General features: G+C 51.3%; 2 protein-coding genes across 5 annotated transcripts in view; one reads left to right on the top strand and one right to left on the bottom strand.

Moving 5' to 3' along the window:
* OPHN1 (oligophrenin 1) overlaps positions 1 to 18,758 on the bottom strand; it is a 70,541-nt gene extending 51,783 nt beyond the window's left edge. For 3 of the 4 annotated variants that reach the window (XM_075106510.1, XM_075106511.1, XM_075106512.1), the window contains exon 1: positions 18,251 to 18,758. In XM_075106510.1, the coding sequence (XP_074962611.1) occupies positions 18,251 to 18,746 (496 nt within the window). In that variant the 5' untranslated portion in view covers positions 18,747 to 18,758. Of the gene's footprint in view, positions 1 to 18,210 lie in introns of all 4 variants that reach the window. The other variant, XM_075106513.1, reaches the window with a different exon arrangement.
* Positions 18,759 to 18,801: 43 nt separating this feature from the next.
* On the top strand, positions 18,802 to 26,548 carry YIPF6 (Yip1 domain family member 6). The gene is made up of 7 exons (XM_075106514.1): positions 18,802 to 18,908; positions 19,325 to 19,453; positions 19,984 to 20,062; positions 20,519 to 20,561; positions 21,574 to 21,699; positions 21,802 to 21,959; positions 22,561 to 26,548. The coding sequence occupies exons 1-7, from the start codon at positions 18,840 to 18,842 to the stop codon at positions 22,677 to 22,679; spliced, it is 723 nt and encodes a 240-aa protein (XP_074962615.1). The 5' UTR covers positions 18,802 to 18,839; the 3' UTR covers positions 22,680 to 26,548.
* The last annotated feature ends 1,338 nt before the right edge of the window (positions 26,549 to 27,886 follow it).

The raw sequence follows: 27,886 nt of genomic DNA, 5'->3' as shown, positions 1-27,886 counted from the left end.
GCGTTTAATGGAAACCAGACTCCTACGGACCAACGTGACTCGTCCTCGTACACGTACAGAGCCTTGGCTGAACACCAGCTTCTAAAAAATCCTATATACACACAGAGGACGGACAGCGTCGGGTGCTGCTACAGTATTACGGGTGTTATTATAACGATGGGGTGTTAACTGGGAAACGAACGTAGGGGTGACTCTGGCAGCTGGCCCCGCTGCAGCAGCGCCTGCTGGCACCACTGCCACCGAGGGAACATGATGCTTGTGCCTGGAGAGCCATGTCCCTGCGGGGTCCGGCAGCCAGGGCAGCACCGGGCCCCGATGCAGAGTGTCCCCACCCAGAAACACCTGGTGGGAAGTCGCCCCTTGCCTCGGTAGCACCCGAACGGTGGCACGGTGACACCCGGGGCCAGGGAGAAGGGATGAGCCACGGCCACAGGAAAGCGGCTCGACAGCAGGAAGGGGCCACCGCGCTCAGCAGATGGAGCTGGGCAGGAAGAGATCAGCTGCATGGAAAACAGGGCTATATCTCCACAGTGGGAGAGATAAGCCCATACTCTCCCTCATTTTAACAGACGCTCGGAAGTTCTTTCCACCCCGATACAAACACACAGCTGCCAAACGCCCCCAGCTCTGCACGCCCAGAGGCTGGCAGCGGGGAGAGGGTGCGGGTTGGAGAGAGGCAGCTGCTGCTCACGCAGCCCCAGGAACGCGTGCGGAGAGCCGGAGCGCTGCTGAAGGAACAACGCTGTGCTTCCAAGCCAGGGATGTCACTGCAAAGAGCATGCAAAGCCTCGCCACCGCCCGGCAGCCCCCAAGGGCCCTGTCTGCTCTTGGTACAGCTCAGCCGTTTCTGTGGAAAAGCACCAAAGTGAATTCGATCAGGAATCCTCTAGGGCTCTTCTTCCGTACAGCGCTCAGTAAGCGATGCCAACTTTCACAATTTGCGGTCACAGTAATTCACTCTTCTAGTAAAAATAAAGTCCCATCTCTCTGCACAGAACAACCCCAGCCAAGCCCCGCCTGGCAGGAGGGCAGGAAGGAGTGCCAGCTACAGCCGCACTACTCTTAGGAGGTACACAAAGAACCTTCTGGTTGTATTTATGTATACATAAACGCACCTCCAGGGATTGCAGCTATTGAAGGATGTGCCCCACAGCCTGCTCGGTTGGCTAGTGAAATCCTAGCGGGGATTCTCATTTCAGCCCTTCACAGCAACCACAGGCAACCGAAGACTACAAACAAACAAAAAAATTTATTAGCTTTGCAAGAGCCCCTCAGAAAGCACAGACTACAACCAGGAGCCCTAAAACAGGCAGTGATTCTGCTTTTACCCCCTCCCCGATGCTTAGAATTTAGAACAGAAGGAAGCCATCGCTGCAGGACAGACCCTGCGGAGGGGTGCAGCCCCGTGCACCACCTCATGCTGCCACGGGGATGGGCGATGCGGCTGCGGAACAGGGCGCAGAGGTGCTGCTCGAGGGTCCGCGAAGTTCGAGTTGCCACAGATGCACATGTTTAAGGAGCTTTGCACTCCTCAAAGGGGGGCCGCACTGATCTGAGTTTCTGCCCATGTGACTGCAAATGTCCTCTCTTGCCAGGAGAAGAAACCACGTCCCTGAGTATGTGGAAATAAGAAGTGCCAGTGACAACCTGCTGGTGACAGCTATAGGCGACCACCAGGACCACTGTGTGCCGGCAAAGGAGGGCCGTGTTCGGGCTGCCTCTGCCAACACCACAGAGACACGACACGATGTCGGGTGTAACAGAAATGCAGAGAGAAAGCAGCAAGATTTTTAGAAATAAACACTTTAAAAACCAGCAAAAACCCTCCTACTGCATAGAAGAGCAGTCACAGAGCATACACGTCACATCTGCCAGCACCAGGCTGCCAGCACCCTCGCACAGGTCATTCATACCTAAATATCCCCTCACCAACCCCTTATTTTTTACATTTGTTAGCTGTGCAGCAGCTGGTAAAGCCAGGACCACCTCTGCTTCTCCCTCGGGAACAGCCAGGCGAGAACTGCTGCTCCTGCAGGAGCTCAGGGGCCGAACGGGCTGCGGGTTCAGCAGGTCTTTGGCTAACCCTCAGTCTGCACTGCTCCCTGAACATCACGCTGCAAATTAAGGAGGAAAAAAACCAAAATAAAATGAAATAAGGAACCCCACACATCACCATCATAGCAATCATCGGCCAGTGACACTTCTAGAGCAAATGCAGTCCTTAATTTGACTCCAACCGAGGGTAGGTACAGCGGGCACAGACAGCTGAACCGAGATGGGGCTGCAGCGTCCCCGTCCTGTGCCCAGGAAGGGGACAGGGTGCCCCTGCCCACACTGGAAGGCAAGAAGCAACTTTAAGTGGTCTCCCTGCCTGCGCTGACAGACAGACAGCTTGGGGAAGAGCAGCCAGCAGAGACTACCACGGGGAAACAAGCTGCTCCCACGCTTCTGCGTCCGCCACACTGACAGACTGCAGCACGGAGGTGCCCTGCATGGAGCAACTTACCAACAGCTTCAGCAATCCATACGGAAAACCCAGAACGATTTTGAGCCGTGGCAATGCAAATAAACAGATCAAACATATGGAGGAGGTCCACTTTTGTATTTTGCTCTCCTCTTCTCCAACTTGAAAACAGAAATTTCAAAACCAGCCACATGCTTTTTTTTCTTCAACCAAGAGACAATAAAAGTTCATTCTGTACTTAAATAAAAGCATTTTAAGCCAAGGACAAATTTGAGGGTTAGGAACTGAACTCTGGAAATCTAGTTTTTCAGGGGAATGTTGCAAGACCCTGATGCACAGCAGCTGAGGATGCACCTCAATTTTTTCCCAATGCTTGGTCACTACGGGACGTTTTCTGCTTCCTCGTGGAGAGCAGAGCAATGGGACATGCAGAACATGAGAAATACCATTTGGTCCCTGAAGGGAAAAGAATGTGCCCATTGTTACCGACTCCCACTGAAGAATTTCCCAGGGAGTTGCGTCATGAAGGAGACTGAGTTCATCCATGCTGCAGCCCCAGAGACGAGGTTCCAGACACGGTACCCAACCCACCACTTCCAGGGATTCTCTGTACCTGCAGCAAAGCTTTATGAGCCAAGACACAAAGTGTTTTGCCCAGGGGCTGGATTCTGCTGTGAGCTGTTGTCTTTACCCAGCGCATATGAACTGCATGAAGTCCCCAAACCTTGTCCTACCAAAATACCTCAACTCTGAAATCAGCGAAGTTACCCCGACTGAGCACAAATGTGCCATTAGGAACATGACTAATGAGTCCTGACTCACAGAACACTCCTAAATACTCTACAGCTGCTTGAACACAAAAACATGTTGATTTTTTCAGATGAGGGGAAAAAAAAAAAACTTCCGGCCAGCCTTCTAGGTAGTTCCAAAACTACCCAAGCATCCTGCAAGGAAAACAGCACTCCTGATACTGCATAATCGAGAGATGCTTACCATTAGGCAGTTAAAAAACAGACCAGTACAGCGTAGAGACTGCTCTGCGTTAACCCACAGCAATGTTTGCGAGCGCCCCTGAAGGTTTTCTGGATGCTGTGGGATTCACAAATACTGACATGTTTTTCAAAGGCCATTTTTCACACACTGCTATGGGTTTTCTACTTGCCAGCAGTAAATGGCTAGCATGAACTCCTAAAAATAACTCGCTATATTTAGCTGTGCTTTAGAAATCTCTTGCAAAGGAATTCACTGATAGTCTAACACTTCTGTTATACATTTGTCCTTTCTAATCAGTCCTTTATTGACCAAGTCTTTTATAAAGTGCCATTTCACTACTGCAGCCGATCTCGCACAGGCTCCAGGGAGGAGAGCAGGGCCGCCGTTCAAGTACAAATACATTTTTCAGTAACTCTCCCTACCTGGCAGCCTTTTGCTTTGCAAGCTGGTTATCTGCCCTCCGTACCATTACCTAAACTTACATATCACCCTCCTGATTTTCCTCCCACCCAGTTTCTGTTTCCAGTCCTAAACTTAATTTTTCATTCTCATAAATTCTACTCTTTGCCCAGGCAACCCTGTGGTAAGTGCACAAACTTGCTCAACAGGCTTATTTTCTTTATTACTGTTTAATTAAATAAAAAGACCAACACAGCAATTCTTCACATTTATCATTGTGTCTATCAGCGTATCATGTCTTATCTCCCTCCCTGACTGACAGAAACCTGCTATACCGTACCTGTCACACTCCAGAAAAGCTGGCAAGCCGTATCACGCTGGATCGAAGATCAAGGAAGTTAAACGCAGAGAGGCTTTTCTGGCTGCTGCAAGCAGAAGGAGGCTGCAGGTCTCAGCAGCAGCTCAGAAGTTAGGCCACGTATCAGCTCAAAAAACCAAAACAAAGAGCAAGAAGGCGAGGCTGGAAGGACAACAGAGTTTTGGGGTATACTGGTCTGTTTTAGGGAAAACTGGAAGGGTGCGACATGGGTTGCACCATCTGGGGAGAACGATGCCTGTGTGCTGTACTCTTTCCCCACCTCTGCTTAAGACAACAGCAATTATCCAGCATAACTTTCTTCCCTAGACCTTCATAGCGACAGCAAAGCCCTATTTTAAAGCAAAGACAAGGCGCAGACCGTTCTCCTCCCAGTGACACCCACCAGCTGGCAGTGGTTTCCCAGAGAGCGGCACTTGAGGCTGTACTTTTAATGTTTTTTTAAAGGACAGTGTACAGATTCATTTTTGATGATTTTTTGCTTCTGAAATACCAGGACAGCCATGAGCTTCAGCACCCTTTCAGCACAGCCTCCAGCCCGGCCGGGCAGGGATACACGGATACGCACACACACGGATACCCGGGCGCTCTCCCCATGAACAGCGGCACGACAAAACTACTGCAGGCATCAGCACTTCTGGTGGTGCTTCTCACCGTGAGCGAGAGGTATAACTACACTTTGGATGCTGGAACGCCTCAAAGGACAGTTTTTCACCTTTGGCGCTTTTCTGGCCTTTCAAACCAATCTTGCAGCCCTCAAAGCTGGAGGAGTTCCTTCAGCGAAACTGGAAAAAGAGGCAGAGTGCTCGGAACATGTGGCTAACTGAAATGCAAGTTAAAAAAAGATTAGCAACCTTAGAAATCGGCAAAAGTGTTGAAACGCACATTAAGAAATACAACTGTAATTTATCTCAATCACGTATATCTTGACATCCATCCAGTATGTCAGAGGGGAAATGACCAAGTTTTCTCCGTTAATATTAACCCCAGGTTTACAGACAGGTTGCGTTCAGAAGAGCTCCCACCACCCCAGAAGACCAAAGGAGCTGGCAAACACCCCTCTGCCGACAGCGTGGCTGCCGTCAGCCCTTCCCGTGGGTTATCGCACCCCAAACTCTCACAACAGGAATTCATTCCTTCGTTCACGATTCAGCTCCTGGCAAAGCCTGACCATTTAGGAAGTGGCTGTTTTTTGTATTTCAGTTGAGTTAAAGCGATGCAGAGACAAACATCCTTCACGAAGACCACCTGACCACAGCACTCAAGCCTGCCAGGAAATGGCGCCTGTGAGCTCCGGGCTCGGCACAGCTCTAGGACAGGGTGACGCCAACTGCGGTCCAGCTCCGCGCCTCGCTGATACAAGTGAGCATCACGCAGCACGTTTCCAGCGTAAGACTCAGTTTAATCACTCAGATGAGCGCTGACAGGAATAACTATTTTTTGAGCAAATGTTCAGAGGGTTGCAGATGCAGAGAAGATTCACCAAGGAGGAAATGCCGCCGCAGCCCTTTGGTCCACCATGGACCAAAATCCAACCGCGGGGGCCGGCTGCTGCTACACCTGCACGGATTTCAGACCACCTGGTGTCCAAACCCAACCATCACCACAACAGTGAATTGCTCAGCACTGCCCTGGACCGTGCTAAACTCGAGCGAGAGAAGGAGAGCCGTAGCGTGAGGGGAAGGCTGCCCGGCTCCGCAGGCACCGGCGCCGCAGATGAAGGGGGTTCCTGTGCCGGGGCACGCAGCAGCTCCCCAGCCAGCTGCAGAAGGGCTCCATGGGCAGCAGCACACGGCTGCTTTCCTTGCAAACCTCAAACGCAGAGGCTGCCGGACACCTGCAGCAGAGCACGCCGAGGCTGCCGATGGGCGCAGGGATGCAGTGTCAGGTGAGCCGTGGCTGCGGCAGCTGGGTGTCACTGTTGGGACCGGGGCTGTAATTCAAGGGTGGCCAGATGGAATTAGGATGAGGCTATAGGTGGCTCTGTCTGCTGCACCTATTTATGTACCTATTTATATCACCGTTCCATGGAGACCAGTTGCCTTTTCTAACATCCTTCCCTGACCCTGGAGACAGAGCTTAGGGATGCTGAATAAAGAACAGACTCTTTGAAAAATAAAATAAAAAAAAAAAACCAACAAGCTGAGCCATGGAAGGCAAATGAATTTTCTCCTCCCTCGGGAGGAGTGAGCTGTTGAGGAGGGGCTGAGCAGCCCACCTCCTGGGGGCATCAGCAGAACCTTGTGCAAAGCAGCTGGTCAGCAACAACAGGGCAGAGCTGCACAAATCCTTGCGGCGCTTCAGGCCGCCTGGAGCTCCCTCCCCGGCTCTGAGAGCAGCCGAGCAAGCTTTTGGCACGGCTGCTTTGGCGTAAGCGGCAGGAGAGGGTGTGCTCCAAGAGCTGCGGCTCCCTGCTGTACAAGCAGTACGAACACAGGGAAAACAAACACAAAAACAACAGACTCTTATCCGGGGCAAAGCATTAGCAATCCCCACAGAGATATCTTATGATCTGCAGAGCCATCAGATGCATCTCATTGCAACTTTCCAGCAGCCACCCTTCCCAGGCAGGGGCAAGGCAAGTGAAAACCAAGCGCTTTTGCAGGCGGCTTCAGCGAGCGAGCGGAGCCAGCGGCTTGCTCCCCCGGCACGCGATGATTTCAGAGTTTCCTTCGATAAGGGCACAGTGAAGGCCAGGCAGGAGGCCAGATGAGTCACACACGGCACAAGGGGAAGACTCGAGAGCAGCCTACAAGCGATCCGAGGCTGTTCTGCATGGGGAGGAACACGCATCCCTCCTGCTCCAGGGCCGGGAGCCGCTGCCAGTGTGGACATGGCCCATCCCATGGCTGCCGGCACCACCTGGGAGCATTCCCGCACACCTTCACCCGCCCAGCACCGGGACGGCCCGGACCCACCCGCCCTGCGGACCACCGTTGGGTGGGCTTCGCCCAGAGCTACGCCTCCTCTGGGCGCCTCTGCAAGCCCCACATCCCACGAGGACTCGGGGGTCTGGCTCTGTGCCTCCACCGCAGAGGGTCCCCCGACACCCTGCTGGTCCCCAGTTCACCATTTGATGGCACAGGAACAGGTCATGTCCCTTGTTCTCCATTTTCACAGCTACAAGCTTTAGTAAGAGTAATAAAATTACTCTTGTTTACAAGTATCTAGCCTCAGTACTTCATAATCAGTCCTGGCTGAAGGAACAGGACAAAAAAAGGAGAGAGAACAGACTGCAGAGAGCAACCTGAATTCTGGGCTTTACTTATAAACTTTATCTCAGGTTATTCAGCTGCTCTTATCACCATTGGAACAACTTGTGACTGCACATTCACCTGCATGAGGATTTGGTGACAAGAAATGACACCAACCACAAAGGCAGTGTCTAAATGTGCCCCAGGAAGGAAAAGGCAGCACGACCTGGCATCGCTGCTCCCGACAGCGGTGAGGAGTCTGCAAGGCAAAACAAAAGCCAATGTGGAAAAGCTCAACACCACCAAAACAAAAATGAGAAGTTTCCAGAAGCTTTTATCTTCGTAGGTATCAGAAACTGAAACAGAAGGTTTACACAGTTTGAAACATTTGTTTAATGCTTAGTAAGAAAAATAAGTGCTGCCTGCTGAATTTCACCAGCAGTTTCAAAGGAGCTTTCATTTTGGCATGTTCAACGTCTGTAAAATAGCACTGTTTGTTTGCAGGAAAGAAGCTTGTCCTTTTTTTCTATAAACCTCACAGTTCTTCAGATGGAGGAAAGAAGCTTGTCCTTTTTTTCTATAAACCTCACAGTTCTTCAGATGGCACAGAAATGTCTGAAAGCCAGTGCTGGGGAGCAGCGCTCCCGGCAGCGGAGGTGCCGCCTCGGCAGCGAGCGGTGCTGCAGCCCGGCACCCACGGCATGCTCTTGCCCCTCTCCCCCTTGGGGAATGGGCCATCTCGGCTCTTCAGCTCCTTCCTCCTCGCAGACCGGACCCACAGCCGGGCAGCCAGAGATCGGTGCTGGAGTCGTGCTCTCTAGGCAGGTACAACGCGGCACAGGGCCGAGGAGCGGCGTGGCCGGCACCGTGCCACGGGGGGGGTTCTGGCTGTGAACGACTGCGGCTGCCGTTACGGCTCCACAAAGGCAGGCTGGCACACAGCCGGACAGAAGCCACCCGTGAAAAGCTTGTGGGCGAACGTGGCATGCCACATCTGTAGTTACCAGTGTGCTACCAACAGAATTAATAAATAAAGTATTCCAAAAATTCCTCCAGGAAAAAGCCACAAAAGCTGAGTCTTCGCACGGTGACACATGAGGAAAGTCTTTGGTCAGCAGCAGCGCTGCTGTGAGCCCACAGGCTCTCAGACACATTACAAAACATGGATAACACCCACATCCTCCCAGCGAAGGAGCGAGGCAACAGAGGAGGGATGAAAAGCTCTCTGCATGTCTCATGCATGGCAGAAGACAAAAATATACTCAGACACGTGAAAACTACTTAACCTCTTGCCCTGGCCCTTTGTGCCGATGTATGCATAGCATCATAGAATCATTAAGGTTGGCAAAGACCTCTAGGATCATCCAGTCCAACCCACAACCCAACAACTCAATGGCCTCCTAAACCATGTAAGTGCTGCATCTATGCATTTTTTGAACACCCCCCAGGGATGGTGACTCCCCCACCTCTTGGGGCAGCCTGTGCCAGGGCCTGACCACTCTTGCAGTAAAGAAATGCTTCCCAATATCCAACCTAAACCTTCCCTGGCGCAGCTTGAGGCCGTTTCCTCTCGTCCTGTCACTGCTGACTTGGGAGCAGAGACCGATCCCCCCCTCACTCCAGCCCCTCTCAGGCAGCTGCAGAGAGCGAGAAGGGCTCCCCTCAGCCTCCTCTTCTCCAGGCTAAACCCCCCCAGCCCCCTCAGCCGCTCCCCAGCACACTTGTGCTCCAGTCCCATAGAACACATCCCAAAAGAAAAGATTAAAAGCCCTAACAGCAAGCACCTTAAAGCACAGGCAATCTTGGGAGTTCTTGGGAAGCATATTGGGGCACTGATTGGGCTGGAAGAAGCCATCACAAAATATTGCATGCTGGTTTAAGCTGGACCAGGGGCTGGTCCACAGCCCATTCAGCAGCCCCTGCACTGGCAGGGAGAGGGCTGGCACAGGGTGCTGCCACAGCAGGGGCTGGGGAGGGGTGGGAAGCGACCCCAGCCCATATTCCTGCCCTGGGATTTCTATCAGCAAGCCAAGCCCTGGGCACCCCTTGTGCGGGCAACAGGGACCTGGACGGAGCAGCTGTAGTTGGGAGAAGCCAGCAGTTCCCAGGGAGGAGGCTGGGGACCCCACTGACCCAGCACGGGGGGCAGCCCTGGCTCACACCAGCAGGGGAGGGAGGCCCCTTCTGTGCTCCCCGCAGAGCCCGGCACCACACAGCTCATGTGGGAGCCACCGCTGCACAGCCATCGAGCCCGGTGCATCAGCCACACCACAAAGCAAACGTGATGGCACCAACACACAGGGCGAGCAAATTGCTCTGGCCCGGAGCAAATCTAACAAACACACATCAACGAGCCCCAGACAAGGGGTAAGATACGCCTCGCAACTGGAATAGGCAGATACTGTGCATCCTCCTCGTCTTTCCTGCCTGCATCTGAAGATATGGCTTTGGCGGCTGGGGGAGGGATGGCTTTCTGGAAGGGCTTTTTGTTCTTTTTTTTGCTATTGTATTTTAGTTTCTGGTTAAAGCACGTCTGGTTTAGATTTGCACCAACTTGGGGCCCTGGATTCTGTGCACAGTGCCTACAGCCCAGGAAAACGAGCTGCTTCATCATCTGCCAGCTGCAGAGAGTCCCCTCTCCCTACCTGTCCTGAGGATGCCCTGCAGAGCACGGGTGCTCGCCAGGGAGAGCAGCGCCAGCAGCACACGAGCTGAAGTCCACTGCACTGACGTACAGACACAGAAACATTTTTTGAAAGTGAGCATCGCTTCAGAGCTGCTGCAGGGGACAAGGGACTCCTGCTCCACTCAAAGGCAGAGACACAGGTCCACAGAGGGGAAAAAACATGATGGGATTTTTTTCAGTGGCGAGAATCACCTTTGGTGGATATCGTTGTGGACATCCTACCAGGTCAATGACGCCAGAGTCCTTCCAGTATCACTCTGCAAATGGTATTGCGTGTTACCGGTACTGCAGAACACCGTGGCCTCTCCCACATATACAGATATACACACGCACATACAGTTTGTCTACTCAAGGCCTCCCAAGGTCACTGTATTGAACAGCTTCCAGGTGTTCCTACTTCCACCTTTGCCATCAGATGGTGCAAGCCACAGCCTGCAGCGCTGCAGCACAGGGATACTCAGGAGCACATAGGTCTCCAAATCCTCACAGAGACATTTTCATTCTATTAGTGCATGCTTCTCTTTTGCAGAGGATCCTGGTTCCTGGCTCACTTAGCACGTCCTTGATGTCTTTAACTTACCGAGTGTCATTGGTTTAGCTCTAAGCAGTGTCTAGGCCCACACAACATCACCCTAAAGCAATTGATTGTTTTTAAGCTGGATGTAAGTCTGATGTCTCTTCAGACAACTAGAGCTGAGAAGAGAAAATTTTAAAAGTTATCAGCAGTAACTGGAGCCCTTACTGGATGAAACCCCCAGCAGGGACGGAGAAGACCAGCAAGAAGCGGACAAGTACAAGGAGAAGACATTATTGCTAGAGGGGAGTGATGTATTTTCCAGCAAGTCATTTTTCCCCTCCTAAAGTCCAGAAACAGCGTAACGCTAGCTGCTGTGGTGTAATGTGCTCCAGGAGAAAGGGGGAAGTCGGCCCTGCAGCAGTGAGCCGTCCCCTTCTCAGAGTCAGCCCAAGGCAGCTCCTCCCAGCACCACCAGCGCGGGTGGAAAACCAGCTCCATGGTAAAACAAAAGACTTGAGCAATGCTTCAGTAGGAAAGCATCAGGGAACGAGCAACAGATCTGTGCCTGCGCTCCTTCTCTGTGACGCTTTCCCCAGCCTCCTCCATTTGGAAGGTGAGCACAGAGGCGGTGGGGCTGATGCCCAGCTGACTTCAGCCCTGCTCCAGCAGGAGCGTTCAGCGGCTTGCTCCGTCTGCAGCTCCGGGCTCAGGCTCCCCGTGGTGCTCTGCAGCCAAGCAAGATACTGAGAAAACAGCCAGGAAGCCACTTTTATTTTTTCCTGTTAATACATCCCTAAGCTGGTGTATCAACAAATGTCATATCAAATGCAGGGACGGCAGACCAGCCAAGATAACCAGACTACCAAGACCTTACTCTGCTGATGAAACCCAGCCAGGGCCAATTCTTTGTTCTGAGAGCGGTGCCTACTGGTACAGGGTCCGATCCTGCACCCGTTCACGTCAAGGCTCGGGTACTGACTGTTGCTGGGGTGCAGCATCAGGAGAGTGCAAGGACAAAACCAGAGGAGAAAGAAGAGGACAGACCAATTTTCAAGAAGTCAGATCCGCTCAGCAGCGGCTGCATTACCGACCCAGGGCTCTTGAGCAGCCCCTTCATGTTCGCGTAGCCAGTGGCATGAGAGAAACTGCTAACACAAGTCTTGTTTGGACTCCAGATCCCTCCGGGAATACTGGGCAGCTTAACGAGTGGCTTTCCACGAGACATAAGGCCTCTGTGTATCCACACGGAGGATTTCTGTGCACATCTTCATTAATGTGCCACACGCTGGCTCACAACTAGGCTGTCTTTGTGAGACAGGATACTTTTAATGCAGGCATCTCGATGCCAAGCCCTGCTGGGAGCGCAGAGCTAATGTTTGCCTGGAGAGCTGCAGCCTTTCCTGTGCCAGCAGAAGGGCATGTGTGGGACGGACTCGTTCCTCTTCCTCCTTTTCCAGAGGAGCTTTAGGTTTGTTCAGACATAGGCAAAACCCAGTATCTTGCTCTTACACACTGTAGTAACGGATTCAAACCTTTACAGACTTTGCACGAACCAGCACACAGGGTTTCTGCAGGAACCGGGCAGACAGGCCACTCCAGGACTGCTTTAATCTCATTAAAATACCACGTCCTGTCGACACTTGGCTTTCTACACTCCAAAGCATTAAACCCTCAAGCACCACCTCTAACAACAGCACAGAAACTTCTGAAGAACAGGTCCGCCACGCTGAGGACCGCAGCGTCCCCTGAGCCAACAGGCAAGCTCCCACGCACAGTGCTGCGGTGCCAGGCCTGCAGGGAAGAGGATGACGGTGGGACCTCCCCTGGGTCCCCTGTTCTCCACTATTCTAGGGGAAAAGCCCACCCAGTCCCTTTTGTTACAGACTGTCGTATGCTTCACAGGCATAGACGCCTCTACACATTCCTTCATAATGTTATCCTTCCAGGATGAAACACTTGCACTGCCTGGGGAGGCTGGTTAACCGACATGCAAAGTCAGAAGCGATCTGCAGAGCTTTAAGCACTACAGAAATCAAGTTCAAAACCACGTACACAACATTTGCATGAGAACTCAAAGCTCTTCCAGCTTCAAAGGACAGTTGCAGCACTGGTACATTAATAAAGAGAGCCTCAGCTTGACATTTCTCAAACTCCATTTGATATATAATTGCGAGAGAAGATCAAAGAGCAGGGGTAAATAGGTGGTTTTGCATTACCACACACACAGCAGAGTACAGAGAGCAGGAGAGATTCCAGAAAAAACAACATATTGAGCCACAGAAAGAAAATGATGTAAGGAAGCCATTCTTACAACTACTATGATGCTACACAGTCACCTACTCCGACATCCTTGCCTGTGGCCTCAGGCACGCAGCGAGTCTTGCCTGCGACACCAGTGCTGGCCACCACGGCATGGGGCCGCAAGCTCCGGGACACAAACAAGCTGCTGCCGGGGAGAGATCCCCAGCGCCCACGCCGAGCCCTGGCCAGCCCGAGGGGACGGACAGATGTCTGTCCGGCCAGCCCGGCATGCTTTGAGCAAGGCGGACCTTGCAGTTTCCACCGTGGCCGATGAGAAGTGCTGAGCTCGGCTTTCAGGGCCGAGCAAAGCAGCCCCTGCGCAGCCCTGGCCTATGGTGCGCTGAGCAACTGCGCCGCAGGTGAAGGCACCGGGCGGCCACCCTGGCCCCAGGGAGGAAGGTTAACCTCCCAGCTCCTCTCCCTCCCCAGCCAGGGCCAGGCCATGGGCAGGCTTCAGCACTGCCAGTGCAATGCACAGGACCAGCAGCGTCACTTGGAACTGCCAGTGACTCCGCACACTCCTGGCACGAAAAAGAAGGGATGCAGCCAACTTTACAACAAAAATAACTCACATTTCTGTCCCAAAGTAACTTACTTGCTATCACTGACTTTCACGCCCAAGTTTATTACACATGAACAATATTTTTCTGTGCTTTAATCGGTTTAATTTCTTATTTGACACAACCTCATATTCAGTCATCTTACAGTGTCCCGTGTATAGTCAACTGTCGGGGGCTTTTCAGGCAGTTTCAGCCACTTACAGAGGCAGCAACGTGGCTGTAATTGCACGGGGACCCGCATCAGGCCGTGGGGAGCTGCACAGCACTCAAGAGGGATTTACTGGCTGTACTTTATTTATTTCAGCTGGTAATATGTCAAAGAGTCGGTTGGGTGGGGTGGAACCAGATTCTCTTAATCCCTTGAAAGGCAAGAGGAGTTCAAGGCGCTGAAGTGCACCCCTTATTGGGGTAACAGCCCCCTGCTTCAGACAAAGCCCTGAAGCACTATCTACTCTGCAGAAGGGGAAACTGAGGCACGTAGCAGACCGAGGGGAGCTGAAGTTCCCCCTTACTGCCTCCCCACTCCGTGGAGCAGGACCGCACAACTGCCACCAGGAGCGCACGCCTTCCCGTTCGCGTGAGCTGGGGCAGCTGGGGAGGTGCTTTCCGCAGCCCCCAGACAAGCCTCCCTCAGCGTGCGATGTGCGATGCGCTCTGGAGCACCACAAGCCATGGCTGCTGCTGGGAGCCCTCCTTCAGCCCACGCCCCACCCGAGCTAACAAGGGCGGGAGCCGCTCCTGGCTCTGCCCCACCGCAAACCCAAGTGAGGCAGGGCTTTCCAGGGACAGTTTCCAGCGCTGGCCCCTGAACAACTGCGCCGGGCAGAGTACTCCCTCCTGCTTCTCCCTGCAGAGGAGCCAGAGGCGGGGAAGCCCTGCTGCCTGGGAAAGCACTTACCCCGTGGGCCTGGCTGCGCTTCCAGCCTCTCCCTGGGTTGGGGATGGGAAGGGAATGGAAAGGGAAGCTCAGCTTTTCATTAGAAACATGAAGGGAAGCTAAAGCCAGCAGACTCCTGCAGAGGAGCAGCAGCTCGGAAGCGGATTGGTTTCTTCACCGGGGCTCATGTTCCCCTGCCGTGGGTCCCTGCTGCCCTTGTCTCCGTAGCTGGGGGCTCAGGATAGCCAGTTTTGGCTCGGTGGCCAGCGGGAGCAAGGCTCCCGGGCTGTGTTGAGAGAGGGACTCCCCGGCAGGGACAACCCCCAGCAGATCTCCATGCCAAGGGACCTCCCGTGGGAAGGGGGCCCTCGCCTCTCCTCCTCTCCAGGATAGCGGGTGGGCGTCCACGAGCAGGGTCCCCCTAAGCCTTCACTCTTTCTCCCTGAGAAAGCACCAGGCACCTGCACCACCTGTGAATGCCACATGTGGGATTCACTCGGGGAAGGGGGTTAAATGGCTTTCATCCAGATTAACAGGAATTCTCCTCTGAGGAAGGACCCAGGTTGTCGCAAGCCTCAAGACTGCTGGGTATAAACACCAGTAAACAAGTCCTGAGTAAAGACACGGCTGCCTTAAAACTGCTCCCGCAGCACATCACAGGCAGGTCACGCTTGCAATGATTCACTGCTCGCCATCACCGACCATCACCATGGACGGGACGGAGCGGACAGGCTTAAAACCGGGAAATGGAAGGGAGTATGTGAGTTTGTAAAACAAGCAATTCATTTAATTAAAGCAGCACACCTACAAGCTAGACATAAACCACCGGAAGCATTTCATATTACGCATTTACAATTCCATAGTACTTGAAAGACTGGTTTAAAAAATTTGAACTCATGTACACGTATTAATTTGCTACAAATACAGTTGAATTAATCTACCTGTAAAAGGGCTACAAAAAAGTCAAAAGACGTCCAAAACTCTCAAATAGAAGTCACCAAAGTAGCACTTATTACACGTTGGATGCCTAGCTTGTGCTGCAGACATAATAAAGCGATACCAAGTGCGTTTTTTTCTTTTTTAGCTTCTCTGCTAGAACGCTCCTAATATTTTATTACCCAGCAGGTAGGCTGAGACAACCTTAACTGCGTGGGCACTTCCAACACGAACACTGCCAGCAACCAAGAAAACAACAACACACGCGTTCCTCGTATCACAACGTAGCTCAAACCCCCCCGGCTCCTTCCCGCACATGAACCGAATGTCCTGCAGAGCTCCATGTAAAGTCACGCTTGCTTTTTTCCCCCCTGTCACTTGGCAAATGGAAAACAAAAGACAATTTTGGGCAGTCACAGGCTTTTGAGTCTAAGCGTGGACTGCATTTACGGCTGATCACGTAGAGCCCAGCAGACCCTGTGTTTCCCGCAATGAGGAACTGCGATTCTTTTCACAGTTGCCTGCACGAGCACTGCTGCGCTTGCACAATTCCCGCGGATGCATGTGTTTGTATCCAGACCGCGCTGCACCCGAGCCTTTTGTTCGGCAGTTTCCACCACCATGTCAGGCTGAAGAGCCTGCCAGCTGGAGACAGCAGGTGTCTGACATTTCAACCAGTCTGAGCAAAACAGGGGACTGCTTTGCTTTAAATCTTATGTTGGTGTTTATTCATTAATTAATCGGCAGGCACGCAGGCAATAGATACACCTGTAACATCACCAGAGGTCTGTACTCGGTGCAGTGAGTCAATACCTTGGAACAGTTTGGCCAAAGGTTTAACCAGGAGGGTGCCTCACCCGTTAAAAGGGTAAGGCGGAGGACAGGACCTCTGGACAGGTAACAGACAGGTCCAATCAGGACAATCGTTAAAATTAACCCTCTACCCTTGAAAAAGAAATCTCCCTCTCTCCCCTGGTGAGAATATCATCACCTTTGCTTCCCAGCTGCTGAGGGACACATCCGTCCTGCAGCACTGCCACAGGGCAGCATTGCATCGCCAGCCATCGCTGTCGCCGACCGGGAAGCAGGATTTACCAGCCGTAGCCCAAGGCATTTAGGGAGTGGACAGTGAGTAGCCCCAAATTCCTACTCATTGTCCAACATGGAGAGGATTCAGAGACGAAGAATTTTTTTAAAGTTATCTGTTAACCAAACAGGAAGGGCTGAATCCCCGGGGAGCTGATGGAAGCCTGGGCGGGTATCGGCCCCAGCACCCACCCCAGCCGTGCCCAGCAGCTGGCTCTGCCAGGCCACCCCTCTGCCCGCTGGCTCAGCTGCACTTTTAAAAGAAAACAGCACTAAAACACCCCCCCAGCACTTCAGGCAAGAAATATGGGGCTTCCTCTGCCCTGGGGGGTTATCTGTGCTGTCTGGGTGTACTCAGTTTCCTTCTACTTCTCCCCTTCCTCCTTCGCCAGTCTCACTGGGACAGGTCTGCTGATCCGGCAAAACACCCTCACGCCCCTACTCTGAGCGCAGCATTGGGGCTTACAAACATTAAAAACGGAAAGAGTTTTGACCAAAGAGATGGAGAAAGAAGCAAAGCAGGCTTGTTAAAATCCCTCTGGTTTTCTACCCGCCCCCCGCCCCACCCAGAGCGAGCAGAGATTTTGAGGGTTTTTTTAGTACATTTAAGCATCTTACAACCCCGTGACGTCTGCTGTTTCAGTCATACTAGCTTTTGTCTTCACTGTTTTCCAGATGGGCAAACACAGGCTATTCCAGTCACGGCCCTGATAACAAGGAAGCTCTGAATTATTCTTAACAAAAGGGCAGCAGCTAAACCCATTAATACCAACTAAAAACCAACCAGCTGGCAAGAAAACCAGCATATGATCCGAGTCTGCCCCGCTGATTTTTTTGTTTGTCTTCCCTTGGCCTGATGCAAGCGCAGCATTCAGAGCTGCTGTCCTGTCCTCCACTTTTGGCCGTATTTTTATGCACATTTATAAAAGTGGAGAACATGGGAGGGATGACCCAGGAAAAGTATCCCTATGGCTCTTGGGGGAAAAAGAAATCCTAAGCAGAAGGGCAGGTCAGTAAAGCGCTAAACACACAGGACCGTGCGCTTTCAGGTGACACAACCTGGTCCAGGTATCTCTGACGGTCTGGATCAGCACTTCCGAACAAGTGACTTCCTTTACAGTCAACGCTGAAATGGACATTTAATTGTAAAAAATTCACGCCGTTGTTAAGAAAAAAGGGTAACGCACCCACAACAAAAGAAGGACTAAAGCCCCTTTCTGGACGGAGCCCTCTCCTTCTCGCAGCGGGCCACCCCAGGGGAGCAGGGCTGGGTGACGAGGTGGCCCGTGCTGCCCTGGGCGCGCTTCTCCACCCATGCTTCGGTGAGGGAAGGTAATGGAGCGCCTTCCCCAAACGCGACATTATTCTCCTTAAAGGAAGGCGGTGGCTGGGAGCGCCGAAGGAGCTCAGCAGCCGCGGTGCCCTGCGGTGCCGGCGGCGCCAGCCCAGCTCGCACGGAGGATGGGGTCCGACCTGCACCCCTGCAAGGCCAGCTCCGCGGCCACCCAGGCGTGGCGGGAGGCAGAGCTGGCCGCCCGGGGCCTGCCAGCCCACCCCGACGCGATGCTGGGGCCGAAGGCGGCCGCCGTGAGCTGGGGTACGGGGCCGGGAGGCGACGAGGGCGGCTGCCGAGCGCCGGGGTAGGGGAGCCAAGCCCAAGGTGGGCTTCCAGAAGGACCGCATCTGCAGGGTCGCGTTCAAGGAGGAGAAATCCCGTGCGGCCCGGGGCAGGGAGGCGCCGGGTGCCCCGCCGCCCTGCATCTCCTGGTGAGGCCCCGTCCCCGGGCCCTCCCCGCTCCGCGGGCCCCCCGCCCCGCTCACCCCGGATGGCGGCGATGAGCGCATTGCCGTCCTTGATCACCTCCTTGATGAACTTGTTGGTCCGCTCCAGCTCCTGCTCGTAGCACTTGAGCCGTTCTCGGAAGTCGGGGCTGTCCAGGTAGCAGTCGCTGAACTCCAGCGGCGGGTGCCCCATGGCTCCGCCGCCGCTGCCGCGGGCGCCGCTCCTCCTCCCGCCGCCGCCGGCACCGCCGCGCTGCGGGGCAGGCGGCCGCGCCTACGGCCTCCTGCTCCCGCCTCCGCCCCGGGAGCTCCGCGCCGCGGCCATCCCGCCGCCCCGGCGGGCACCGGCACCGCCCCCGCCCGGCCCGGCACGGCACGGCCCTGCCCCGAGAGGCTGGGGCGGGCGGGGCCTGCACCGCGCCGCACCGCCCCGCACTGCCAGCGCCCCCCGCCACGCCCGGGGCGGGGCTCGGGAGGGAACCTGGCCGGGCCGCGGTAGGCTGGGCACAAGCCGGGCGGGCGGGGCGAGGGCGCCCCCTGCCGGCGGGGCGGAGGCGGCCCGCCCGCGTTGCCATGGACGCCCTGGCGGCGCCGTGACGCGACAGCCGCCGCGCCGCCCGCGCCCGGCGATGACGTAGAGCGATCTCCACGTCGGCCGAGCAGCCAAAATGGCGGCAGCGGAGGGGAGCGGGAGTGGTGGCGGTGGCGGCAGCGGCGGCGGCGCGGGGGGGCCGCTGGTGAGGGGGCCGTGCGGGAGCGGGGCCGGGCGGTGAGCGGCGGAGGCACCGGGGGCACAGCCTCCCCCTCGGGCGGGCGGGGGAAACGTAACGTCGGGTTACCGGCCCCGGGCCGCCGGCTGTGGTACTTAAAAAACACCAACGAGCTTTTTCCCTCCGCTAACTGTCGCTGAATAGGGGATAAACAGCCGGGCACTGGGGGTTACCGGGGAAAACAGAAACGCCTGCCGGCCTCTGTGAGCTGTTTAAATCAAGCAGACACCAGCCAGGCTGTGGTGTTGACCCTGTTGTTAAGTGTTGTGTCTTTGATTTCCAAGCGGTTGTTTCGCCTTAAACCCAGCTGAGAAACATGGCAAGTGGCTCTGAGCTGTTTGGCGTTTCTTTTTTTCTAAAGGTTTAAAAAAAGCCCCATTCAGTTCGCAGGTCTCGCAGATGTGTCAATATCTGAAGATATTCCAGTGGAAGGGGAGATCACTGTTCCTGTTGGATCTCGCTCTCCCGATGAAGACTTCTCCACGCTGGATGAGCCTGTTAGGGATACCATTGTGAGTCTGGGCCCGTACCTGCGGTAAAACACGTCCTTTGCTGGTACCTTTGGCCAAATGTTATACAAAAACTGCGGTTTTGCATAGCTCTGCTTGACTTGTACTTCATCGTAAGCTTGGGGTTTTTTTTTAGAGCCGGCTATGTAAAATGTATTCTCGTGGATGAAGAAATCGCTGAATTACAGCCCCAAAGTTTCCCTGTGATCTCAAAACTTTTGCAAGGGCAAAGGCCTTGGATGAAGCTTGGAAGAAAACTGTCCCAGCGAATAGGGTTTTTAATTATTTTTCTTTTCCTAGAGGAGCAAATGTTATTGTTCTTAATGGGGCATTATTAAAGGATAAAGTACCGTTGTTATTAAGGAACATAGAAAATGCAGGCGTTGTTTGTTGCAGAGGATGCTACAGAAATTTTGGGGTTGGATCGTACCTTGGTTTGCCGTCAAAGCTCCTTTACTTCTATCTTGCCGCTTTTAGTTGCGAACTGTAGTTTTTATGAAGGAATAAATTAAAGTGTTGCTTCTTTATTTCAGATGAGAGATCTGAAGGCTGTTGGGAAGAAATTTGTCCATGTCATGTATCCAAAAAAGAGTAGTGCGCTCCTCAGAGACTGTAAGTATAAGAAGGTTTTCAAAATCTTGAAAGGGTGTTTTGCCAACAGACTTTGCCCACAAGGGGAAAAGAAGAGTTTGGGGAACCGGGCTTCAGAAGTGTCTGTTCTGCGTTTGTTCTGTTGTAGCATGCTTGTAGCTACAACAATATGTATGTAGCTACAAAAGCTACAACCAAAGCGTGTACCTTTTTCATGTAGCAAATGTGAAAAATCAGCGTCACCAAAGGTCTTTGAAAGCAGAACACGTGCCAGAATATGTAGAACAGTTGGCAGGCTTTGAGCAGATTATGTTATAGAGTATGGCACGTAAGATGCTAAGGAAGAAAAGCGTAAGGAAGTGCAATATGCAAAATGATATGCTGGGAGCTGGAAGAGAGTGCTTTATTGTTCTCTGGAAAATGAAACTGAGCATCGTTCTGTGACATTTAAGATTTTATTTTTTCCTTTACGTACAGGGGATCTTTGGGGCCCTTTGGTGCTTTGTGTCTCACTTGCACTGTAAGTACTTAAGTACTGGGTGGATTATAGGTTTTATAGTCTTTTACATTGGAGAAACGAGAAATCAAGAATGTCTGACTACACATGTTGAGATTGAGTTCATTTGATCCTTCTCTGCTCACGTGCAAACGCTGCCTGTTCAGATTTTCACATAAAATGTATTTCTGATGCTTCAAGCCCCTTAGGATCTCCCTTCTTTAGACTCGGGATTTAAGGGTGAACTCTTCCTAGTCCCCTCTCTGAAGAATGATTTTGCGGACAGGTATCCCAATTCACGTTGTCCTCGATCCTCATGCGTTTGGCCAACTTTGACCCTATCCTGCAGGGCCAAACCTTTGTCTGAGCGCTGCAGCGAGCATCCTGCAGGACCGAAGGAGGAAGAGAGGCTGTTGTGGTAGTTGGTGGATGGGAGGCGGTGGTGGCTCCCAGGAGTTCCTGGGGCTTCCCTGGGGTGTACGCATGCAAATGTGCCCAGGGTAGGGTGGAAGTGTTGGTCAGATCTAGCAACTATTGGAGGCGCACTTATGTACTTGGCGTACAGAAACCATTTGGTGAAATGTTGCTGAAGCGTTAGCAGAAGTACGCAGTGTAATTTAAATATTCAAATCAATGCATGCTCTCTCTTCCAGGCTTTGTGTTGTTTGTGTCCTGTAGTTATTATAAGCTTTTCTTAAAGCTTTTGCGTTCTGTCGTGCATTACGATGCCGGCTTTGAGAGGTTACCAAACTTGGTGTGCTTCAGTTTTCATCTTTTAGCCTGTTGTCTGTGGTTTGATTTTCCGCTACATGCTTACACAGGCCTGAAAACAAGGAAACAAATGGACTGAAAAGCCCCCACGTGAGCCACAACCATTTTCCTTTCCTACTAAAAATTGAGGATACTACTAAAAATAAGAAAACAGTTGAAAAATAGTGGGTCTGCAGCCTAACTGGGAATCCGTGTTTCAGGCTTCTGTCATCTACTCCAGGTCTCTCAGTTGCAAATTACTCCCTTGGTCTGTTACCTATGACAGGATGCTTCAGGGCGGATCAGCAGACAGCAAAGAGGACGGAGGGCCCCAGTTTGCTGAGGTCTTTGTCATCATCTGGTTCGGTGCAGTTGTCATCACGCTAAACTCAAAGCTTCTCGGAGGAACGATGTGAGTGCCGGGTTATGTAGTACCTGTTAAAATGCTCCCATGCAGGGAGTTTCTGCAGTGCTTTGACTACTTCTTTTCCCCGTTTCTGTCTCTCCTTTCCAGATCGTTCTTTCAGAGCCTGTGTGTGCTGGGTTACTGTGTCCTGCCCCTGACAGTAGCGATGCTGGTATGCAGGCTGGTGCTGCTGGCAGGTTCTGGGACCGTCAGCTTCATCATACGTCTCATTGTCGTGGTAGCGATGTTTGGTTGGTCAACGTTAGGTAAGTACCTTTTTGCGTCACAGGGCTGTTGTACTCGCTGAGTAGTGCAGTGCTTAAGGAGGTAGATCTGCATGTGTTCTGTTGGGTAAAGCCAATGGGTATTGTGGTTTAAGGTGCTTCCCAAGCTGCTGAAGTGTGGTAGAAATAGTTCTTCCAGTTCTTGCGTTGGCAGAGGTTCAGCCCCTTCCTATGCTGCTGTTCATTTTAATTTCCTATGCAAATTGCCTTCAGCAGAAGAATGATGATAATTTAATATTAAACCCCATGTGAGGCTCCTGGGTATTTTACTCTGTGATCTATGTTACAAATGCTATTGGAAAATGCTCCTTTCATACAGATGCATTTGCATTATTTCTCCCTTTCTTAATCTGTAAGTTGAACTCTTGTTACAGAATGTTCATCCGTATTTATCTTTCTATATGATAAAGAAAGCGTCAGCTGGTGATTGTAGACCATTGGTATAAAGCGATGAATTACTCAGTTTTCTCTTTCAACATAATTGTCATGCAGATCCTAATGCAAAATTGCTAACATCTGCAGTGGGTCTTAGACTTTCAGTTTTACGCTGCCCACATTTCAAGTATTTTTTCTTTTTCACCAGCATCTACAGCTTTCCTGGCAGACAGTCAGCCTCCAAACCGCAAAGCTCTTGTTGTGTACCCCATCTTCCTCTTCTACTTTGTTATCAGCTGGATGATTCTCACCTTTACACCTCAGTGATCTCCGACCAGAAGAGGAGAGACTCTGTAATACGGACTGAAGTTTTTTCATGAACACTGCAGTTAATCATTGGCTTTATCTCTTTCTAATTTATATATATATAGTTGCTGTAAAAAGGCAGGTTATGGGATAAAGCCAGAGAACTGCAAAAATTGGTCATTTGTGTGTCCCTCTTTTTGAAAGATACAGAGGCCCAGCTGCTGAGGGGTTTTTATTTAGCCCTGCTCTTCAGTTGTATTAAATAAAAAAAGCCTACTGTGACAGGGATTATTCCGCCTGAGGAACAGAGCGGGAGATCCTGGCATTTCAAGGCGTTGAGTAGATGAAGGTGAAGTTGTAGGATTGCACGACTTGGCAGAATTCTTGCTTGTGCTTGGATTCTCCCTGAAGATGAATATGCCTTACAAAATAATAGAACTTCATTTCTGTTATGTGTTGGGTAGGGAGGAAACATGTTTGACTCCTGTTCTTTTGCATTCACTTAGAGTGGTGAAATAGATATAAAGTGCATCGTAGGACTGTGAGCTTTCACTTTGAAGTCAGATTCCAGCAAAAAATAAGTTGGGTCCATTTTGTGGTTAATTGGAGCTGGGCGGAAGGGAACTGCCTTTGCTCATGTTTGTGTGTTGTGTATCTATGTTTCATCCCTTTGTATGTCAAGAAAGAGTGTTTCAGCCAAATGCCTTCAGCACCACAGTTACACCGACTTACCAGTATCGCCCGAGAGGGAGTGTGTTTACACTGGAGAGTTATAAATCCTTTCCTGTGACCGTAGATCAGAGTTAAAAGTCCCAGAGAAACAGGAAAGACTAGTTTGCAGCAGGAACTTAGCTGTTACTCTGCATGTGAGAATGGAAAATTGTCTGGAGAGTACCAAGTAAAGTGTGTGTGTGTGTGTGTGTAGATGTGTTAACAAAACGTTTGTGAAGGAAGTTGAAGTTTGCTACGTAAGTGGTTTGGGTGTGAACGTACCGCCCCAGGACTTAGGCACAAAGCTTTAAAACGAGCTGGAAGAAGGAAACTAAATCATGTTGAAGGTGGTGGCTGCTATGGAATAGGATATAGACTCTGATCTTAACTGCTTGTGTGTGACTTTTCATGTGGTTGTTTACGTGTTTATATATTTGAACATGTTTTGAAAAAACATGAAAAAAAACCCATAAAAAACCACATTTGCGTATTGTTTCTTTGTACTTACGAGATGTGAGAAACTTTTCCATAGGGTTGTTTGTTGTTGTTTGTTTGTGGGTGGGGTTTTTTTTGCTTAATACTTTCTATAAAATGGGAGGAGGCTTTCTTCCCTGGCTCCCTGCGGGTGCACTTGTGCTCCTTGCCTGGAGACCCATACGCAGGTGTACAGGTGTGCTGTTCATATTTCAGTGGAGGGATTGCAACCTGGAGAATTGCTTTTTGAAAACTGTCTAGAAATCCTTTATGTTGGCCATTATTTTCAGTAAGCAATCCAAGGGGAGAGCTTTGAAACATCTCGGGGTGAAAAAGCTGCTGTTAAAGTGTCGCTTCTCCTGCAAATGAGCATTATATTTCCCTTTTCCTATAGTGACGGGTAGACCTGAAACTGATATAAGTGGGTCCTGCTGAGGTGTAAATATGCCTAACTTCTATTTATATACACAAGTACAGTTTCTGTTATAAACACTATAAGTATTTGGTAGTTGGGATGGAAACTTCTCAATGTGCAGATTATAAGTTCATTTTTGCATTTCTGGGAGAAGAGGGAAGGAGAAACCAGCTGCTCTCCGCAGGGGCCCAGCTTTGCTGCAGAACAGCTGTTACGGGCACGTATGCGTGAGGCTGGTGGCTGTTCCTGCTGCCTCCCTCACGCCTTCGCCCGTGGTTGTTCTGAGGTGGTGCGAGAGGAGCTGTAGCGTTCTGTGTACGTGGGTGTAAAATGGAAAGAGGGAACTTTTAAACTTCCATTAAATTACTACTGGTTTGGAATGTGATTTTTCCTTTTAAGCGCAGTTTTCCATTCATTTAAACATTGTTTAGCTTTATGAAGCAGGAAAGCAATATTCAAGGGGAGCAGATAGTAAAGCTATTGATGGCTACGCTGGGATTCTTTAAGCCGAATCTTTCTTTCCTAATGCAGCACAAGAATTTAACCATGCTTTCAGAGAAATCCTTGAAATTCTATCTCTGTAGTGTCTTGTGAGTTAAGCTGATATTGTATCTGAAGATAATTGGAGTAATGTTTAACTGATCCAGTATCTTTTTGAAAAGAAGGAAAATTACTTCTAAGAGGCATTAAAATCCCAGCTTTTTCCTTGCTTGTTTTTGGCTTGGGTCAAGTCTCACGATGGTTTGTTCTGTAACATTGCTCTTGGCTTATACAAGAGAGAAGAAAATTATTTGTATATTAACTAGATTTGCTTTTCAACTGGTCACTGAAGTTTTTCCTTGAGAGGTCTTTTTAATCTGAAAGAACAGGCAGAATTACGCTGGTTCTATGCGAAGGTGTGATTTTGTTTGTCTGTTTTTTGACTCATGGCAATCCTTTGCTATGAAAGCCATCTTCTGAAGCTGTGAAATCTTTATGGGTTTATATCACTAAAGATGTCACTTGCCCTAAGGTTTTAGCTGGCAGGATGCAGGTAGGGAACTAGGTTTTTGGAGTTTTCATACCTCCAGTTGAATAAAGTTACATGTCTTATGTATGGTGGGTTTTTAATCGTTGTTCCCTCTAGCAGAGGGTAGAGGACACTAATGTCCCCAGCCAAGCAGTCCAGCTGCTGCAGCTCATTGCTTCTCTCACTTTCTGCCGTGGGAGATGTACTCGATGCCAATACACTTAAAAGCACACAGTGTATCTTGTCAAAAATAACTTCCCCATCACAATGTCGTAATCAGTTCTAGAAGAGCTTCACCTAGAGTGGCGTGGCCTTTCAACCTGAAGCTGATAATCACAGAATCCCAGAATCCCAGGCTGGAAGGGACCTCAGGGATCATCTAGTCCAACCTTTCTGGGAAGAGCACAGTCTAGACAAGATGACCCAGCACCCTGTCCAGACGACTCTTGAAGGTGTCCAACGTGGCCGAGTCAACCAATCTACTGAAAAAGTTAGCCCTTTTTGTTAGAAGAATGTAATTGCTTAGCAAGGCAGAGAGCGCAAGCGATGAGCACCAGTGGAAATCAGCGTCAGGTTGATTGACTGAGGATTAACTGTCTTAGGTGACTTCAAAAAATTAAGAAGCCTTTTGGGTGGAGTTTGTCCCTCAGCCAAACTTTGTTCTGTAGAGCCACGGCGTGTATCGAGGCGGCTTGCCCTCAGCAAACATGCGGTTCCCAAAGCAAACTAGGTACCAGCACGCTAAAGCCCGATGGAAAAATTTCAGGTTTAGGGAAGTGAAATACCTCGACCTTCTCTGATATTTGCAGACTGCCTAGAATTAATGTTAACGGTATTCCTTTAAAATGATGGTATTATGTGAGAGAGGTGAGAGTGCCTCTTTGTAACAGAATGCACTCCTCCAAAAATGCGTGCAGGTCAGTGATCCTTATAACCGCGGCATATATTTTTAATTTGTTACAAAAATATAGGTGATAACTCAGTTGTGCTTTCCAAGGAGAAAAAGTCTCTTCCTTCTTGTTTAAGCTGTCTGAGGGAAGGGTAGCAAGGAGGAAAGCAGATGTCTTTGCCTTTAATGAAGTGTTTTAACTTTTCTGTAGAGAAAGTGGGTGATTTTCTGATGCATAAACCAGGCTTTCTTTCCTACTAAGATTTTTTTAATACTGTTCATCAACTGAAGTTGTCTGTGTTTGAATTTAATTTTGATGTATTTAATACCAATGAAAAGAATTTGTTTTAACTTAAAAATTTATAAATTAAAACACACTGAAAGACATGTGAGCAATCGTATGTGTGGGTTAAAAGCACTGTGTGCGCTGTACACTTGGGTAGTGGTAAGGAATGGCCTGTCCCCTGGGAGCTCCCCAGCCTGGTTGCATGGGCAGGAGGCAGCAGGTCGGCTCACGGGGACACTCCAGAGAGATCCTGCCAATACTGCATCCAGAGAAAGGCATTTTATACGGCCTGGGAGCTCGGAGTGAATTCAAAGAAGGTGAGGCATAAAACCAGCTCAGTTCGCTACTCCTGTGCCCGTGGAATGCTGCTAAGCGTCTGGTTTGTGTGTCACTGACTTGACAGACGTTGGTAGGAACGCCGGGGTAAGATGTAAATCCTTCTTCCCTCTGCTGGAGGAACTGCTGCTGTTACAGGCACATGAAGGATTTGATGTGCTGACGTTCTAGGCAGCTGTGCTGGTGTTTCCTTGGAGCCGGGACTAGAGCGGGCATTTGTTCTGCGTGTCTTGGGCTGCTCTGCTACAGCAGCCAGCACTGTATGGGATCAGCTGTTCTGCAGGGGGCAAAAAAAGCCCTGACGTTCTTGTTAGGGGTCCATGGGACGGATGCCCAGGTGCCAGTAACGCTCGGGCTTTGTGAGGAGAAGATGCCGAAGGGGTTGGTGACAGCAGCGAGGCAGAAGGGTGGAAGCCCACCGGTGCTCCCTGGCCCGGCGTGGGCGATCTCTACCCCAGGGCGGGACGCGTCAGGCGTGGCAGAGCCCACCGGAGCTGACCCCCCGTGACGGCGGTTTGCTCATTCTGAAGTCTCGCCTGTGCTCCTGGCGGGTCACAGGCTCTGCTAAGGCGGGTGGATGCGCAGCAGCGCTGGCTTGGCTCGCCCTTCAGTCGGTGCTGGGGCAGGCAAGCCCCCATCTCGCTGCCTGCGGCTTCAGGGGAGGAAAGTCTCGGTAACCACCTCGCAGATGTGAGTCAGCCCGAGGGGTGCGTGCCGGGACTCGGTGCGCCGGGATGGAGATATGGGGGCACTAAAAAAGGCGTGGGTGAAGAGGGACTCAGTAGGAAGGTGGCTCTTGTGCCGCGCTGTGGGGCAGCAGTGGGGGGACTCTCCTGCAGGAGCCTGGCACCCTGGCCGAGGAGCCTTCCCTTGAAGGTGGTGGCAGCAGGGACATGCTAACCATGCCCCAGGGCCCTCGGCTGTCCGGCTGGAGGGGGCCCAAGTGTCCCAGCGGTCACAAGAGGGCGGCACGACATTGCAGTCCCTTAGATCTTGGTGCTTTCTCTTTTTCCTGGTGTTTTGGTTTGTTTTTTTTTTTTTTTCCCCTCCCCATGTCTTTTTCTGTTCCACTGGAGGATATGGCAGGCCATTTTTTCGTGTCCTCTCT

Source organism: Phalacrocorax aristotelis, chromosome 11, assembly GCF_949628215.1.
Source record: "Phalacrocorax aristotelis chromosome 11, bGulAri2.1, whole genome shotgun sequence".
Taxonomy (NCBI): domain Eukaryota; kingdom Metazoa; phylum Chordata; class Aves; order Suliformes; family Phalacrocoracidae; genus Phalacrocorax; species Phalacrocorax aristotelis.
This window is presented reverse-complemented; position numbering and strand designations above follow the sequence as displayed.

What these genes read in the sequence shown, in the direction of transcription:
- YIPF6 (XM_075106514.1), top strand. Translation starts at nt 18,840, where the DNA reads ATGGCGGCAGCGGAGGGGAGCGGGAGTGGTGGCGGTGGCGGCAGCGGC. An exon ending in AGCCTGTTAGGGATACCATT is followed by an intron (nt 19,454 to 19,983) that starts GTGAGTCTGGGC and finishes TCTTTATTTCAG; the next exon opens with ATGAGAGATCTGAAGGCTGT. An exon ending in AAGCTTCTCGGAGGAACGAT is followed by an intron (nt 21,700 to 21,801) that starts GTGAGTGCCGGG and finishes TCTCCTTTCCAG; the next exon opens with ATCGTTCTTTCAGAGCCTGT.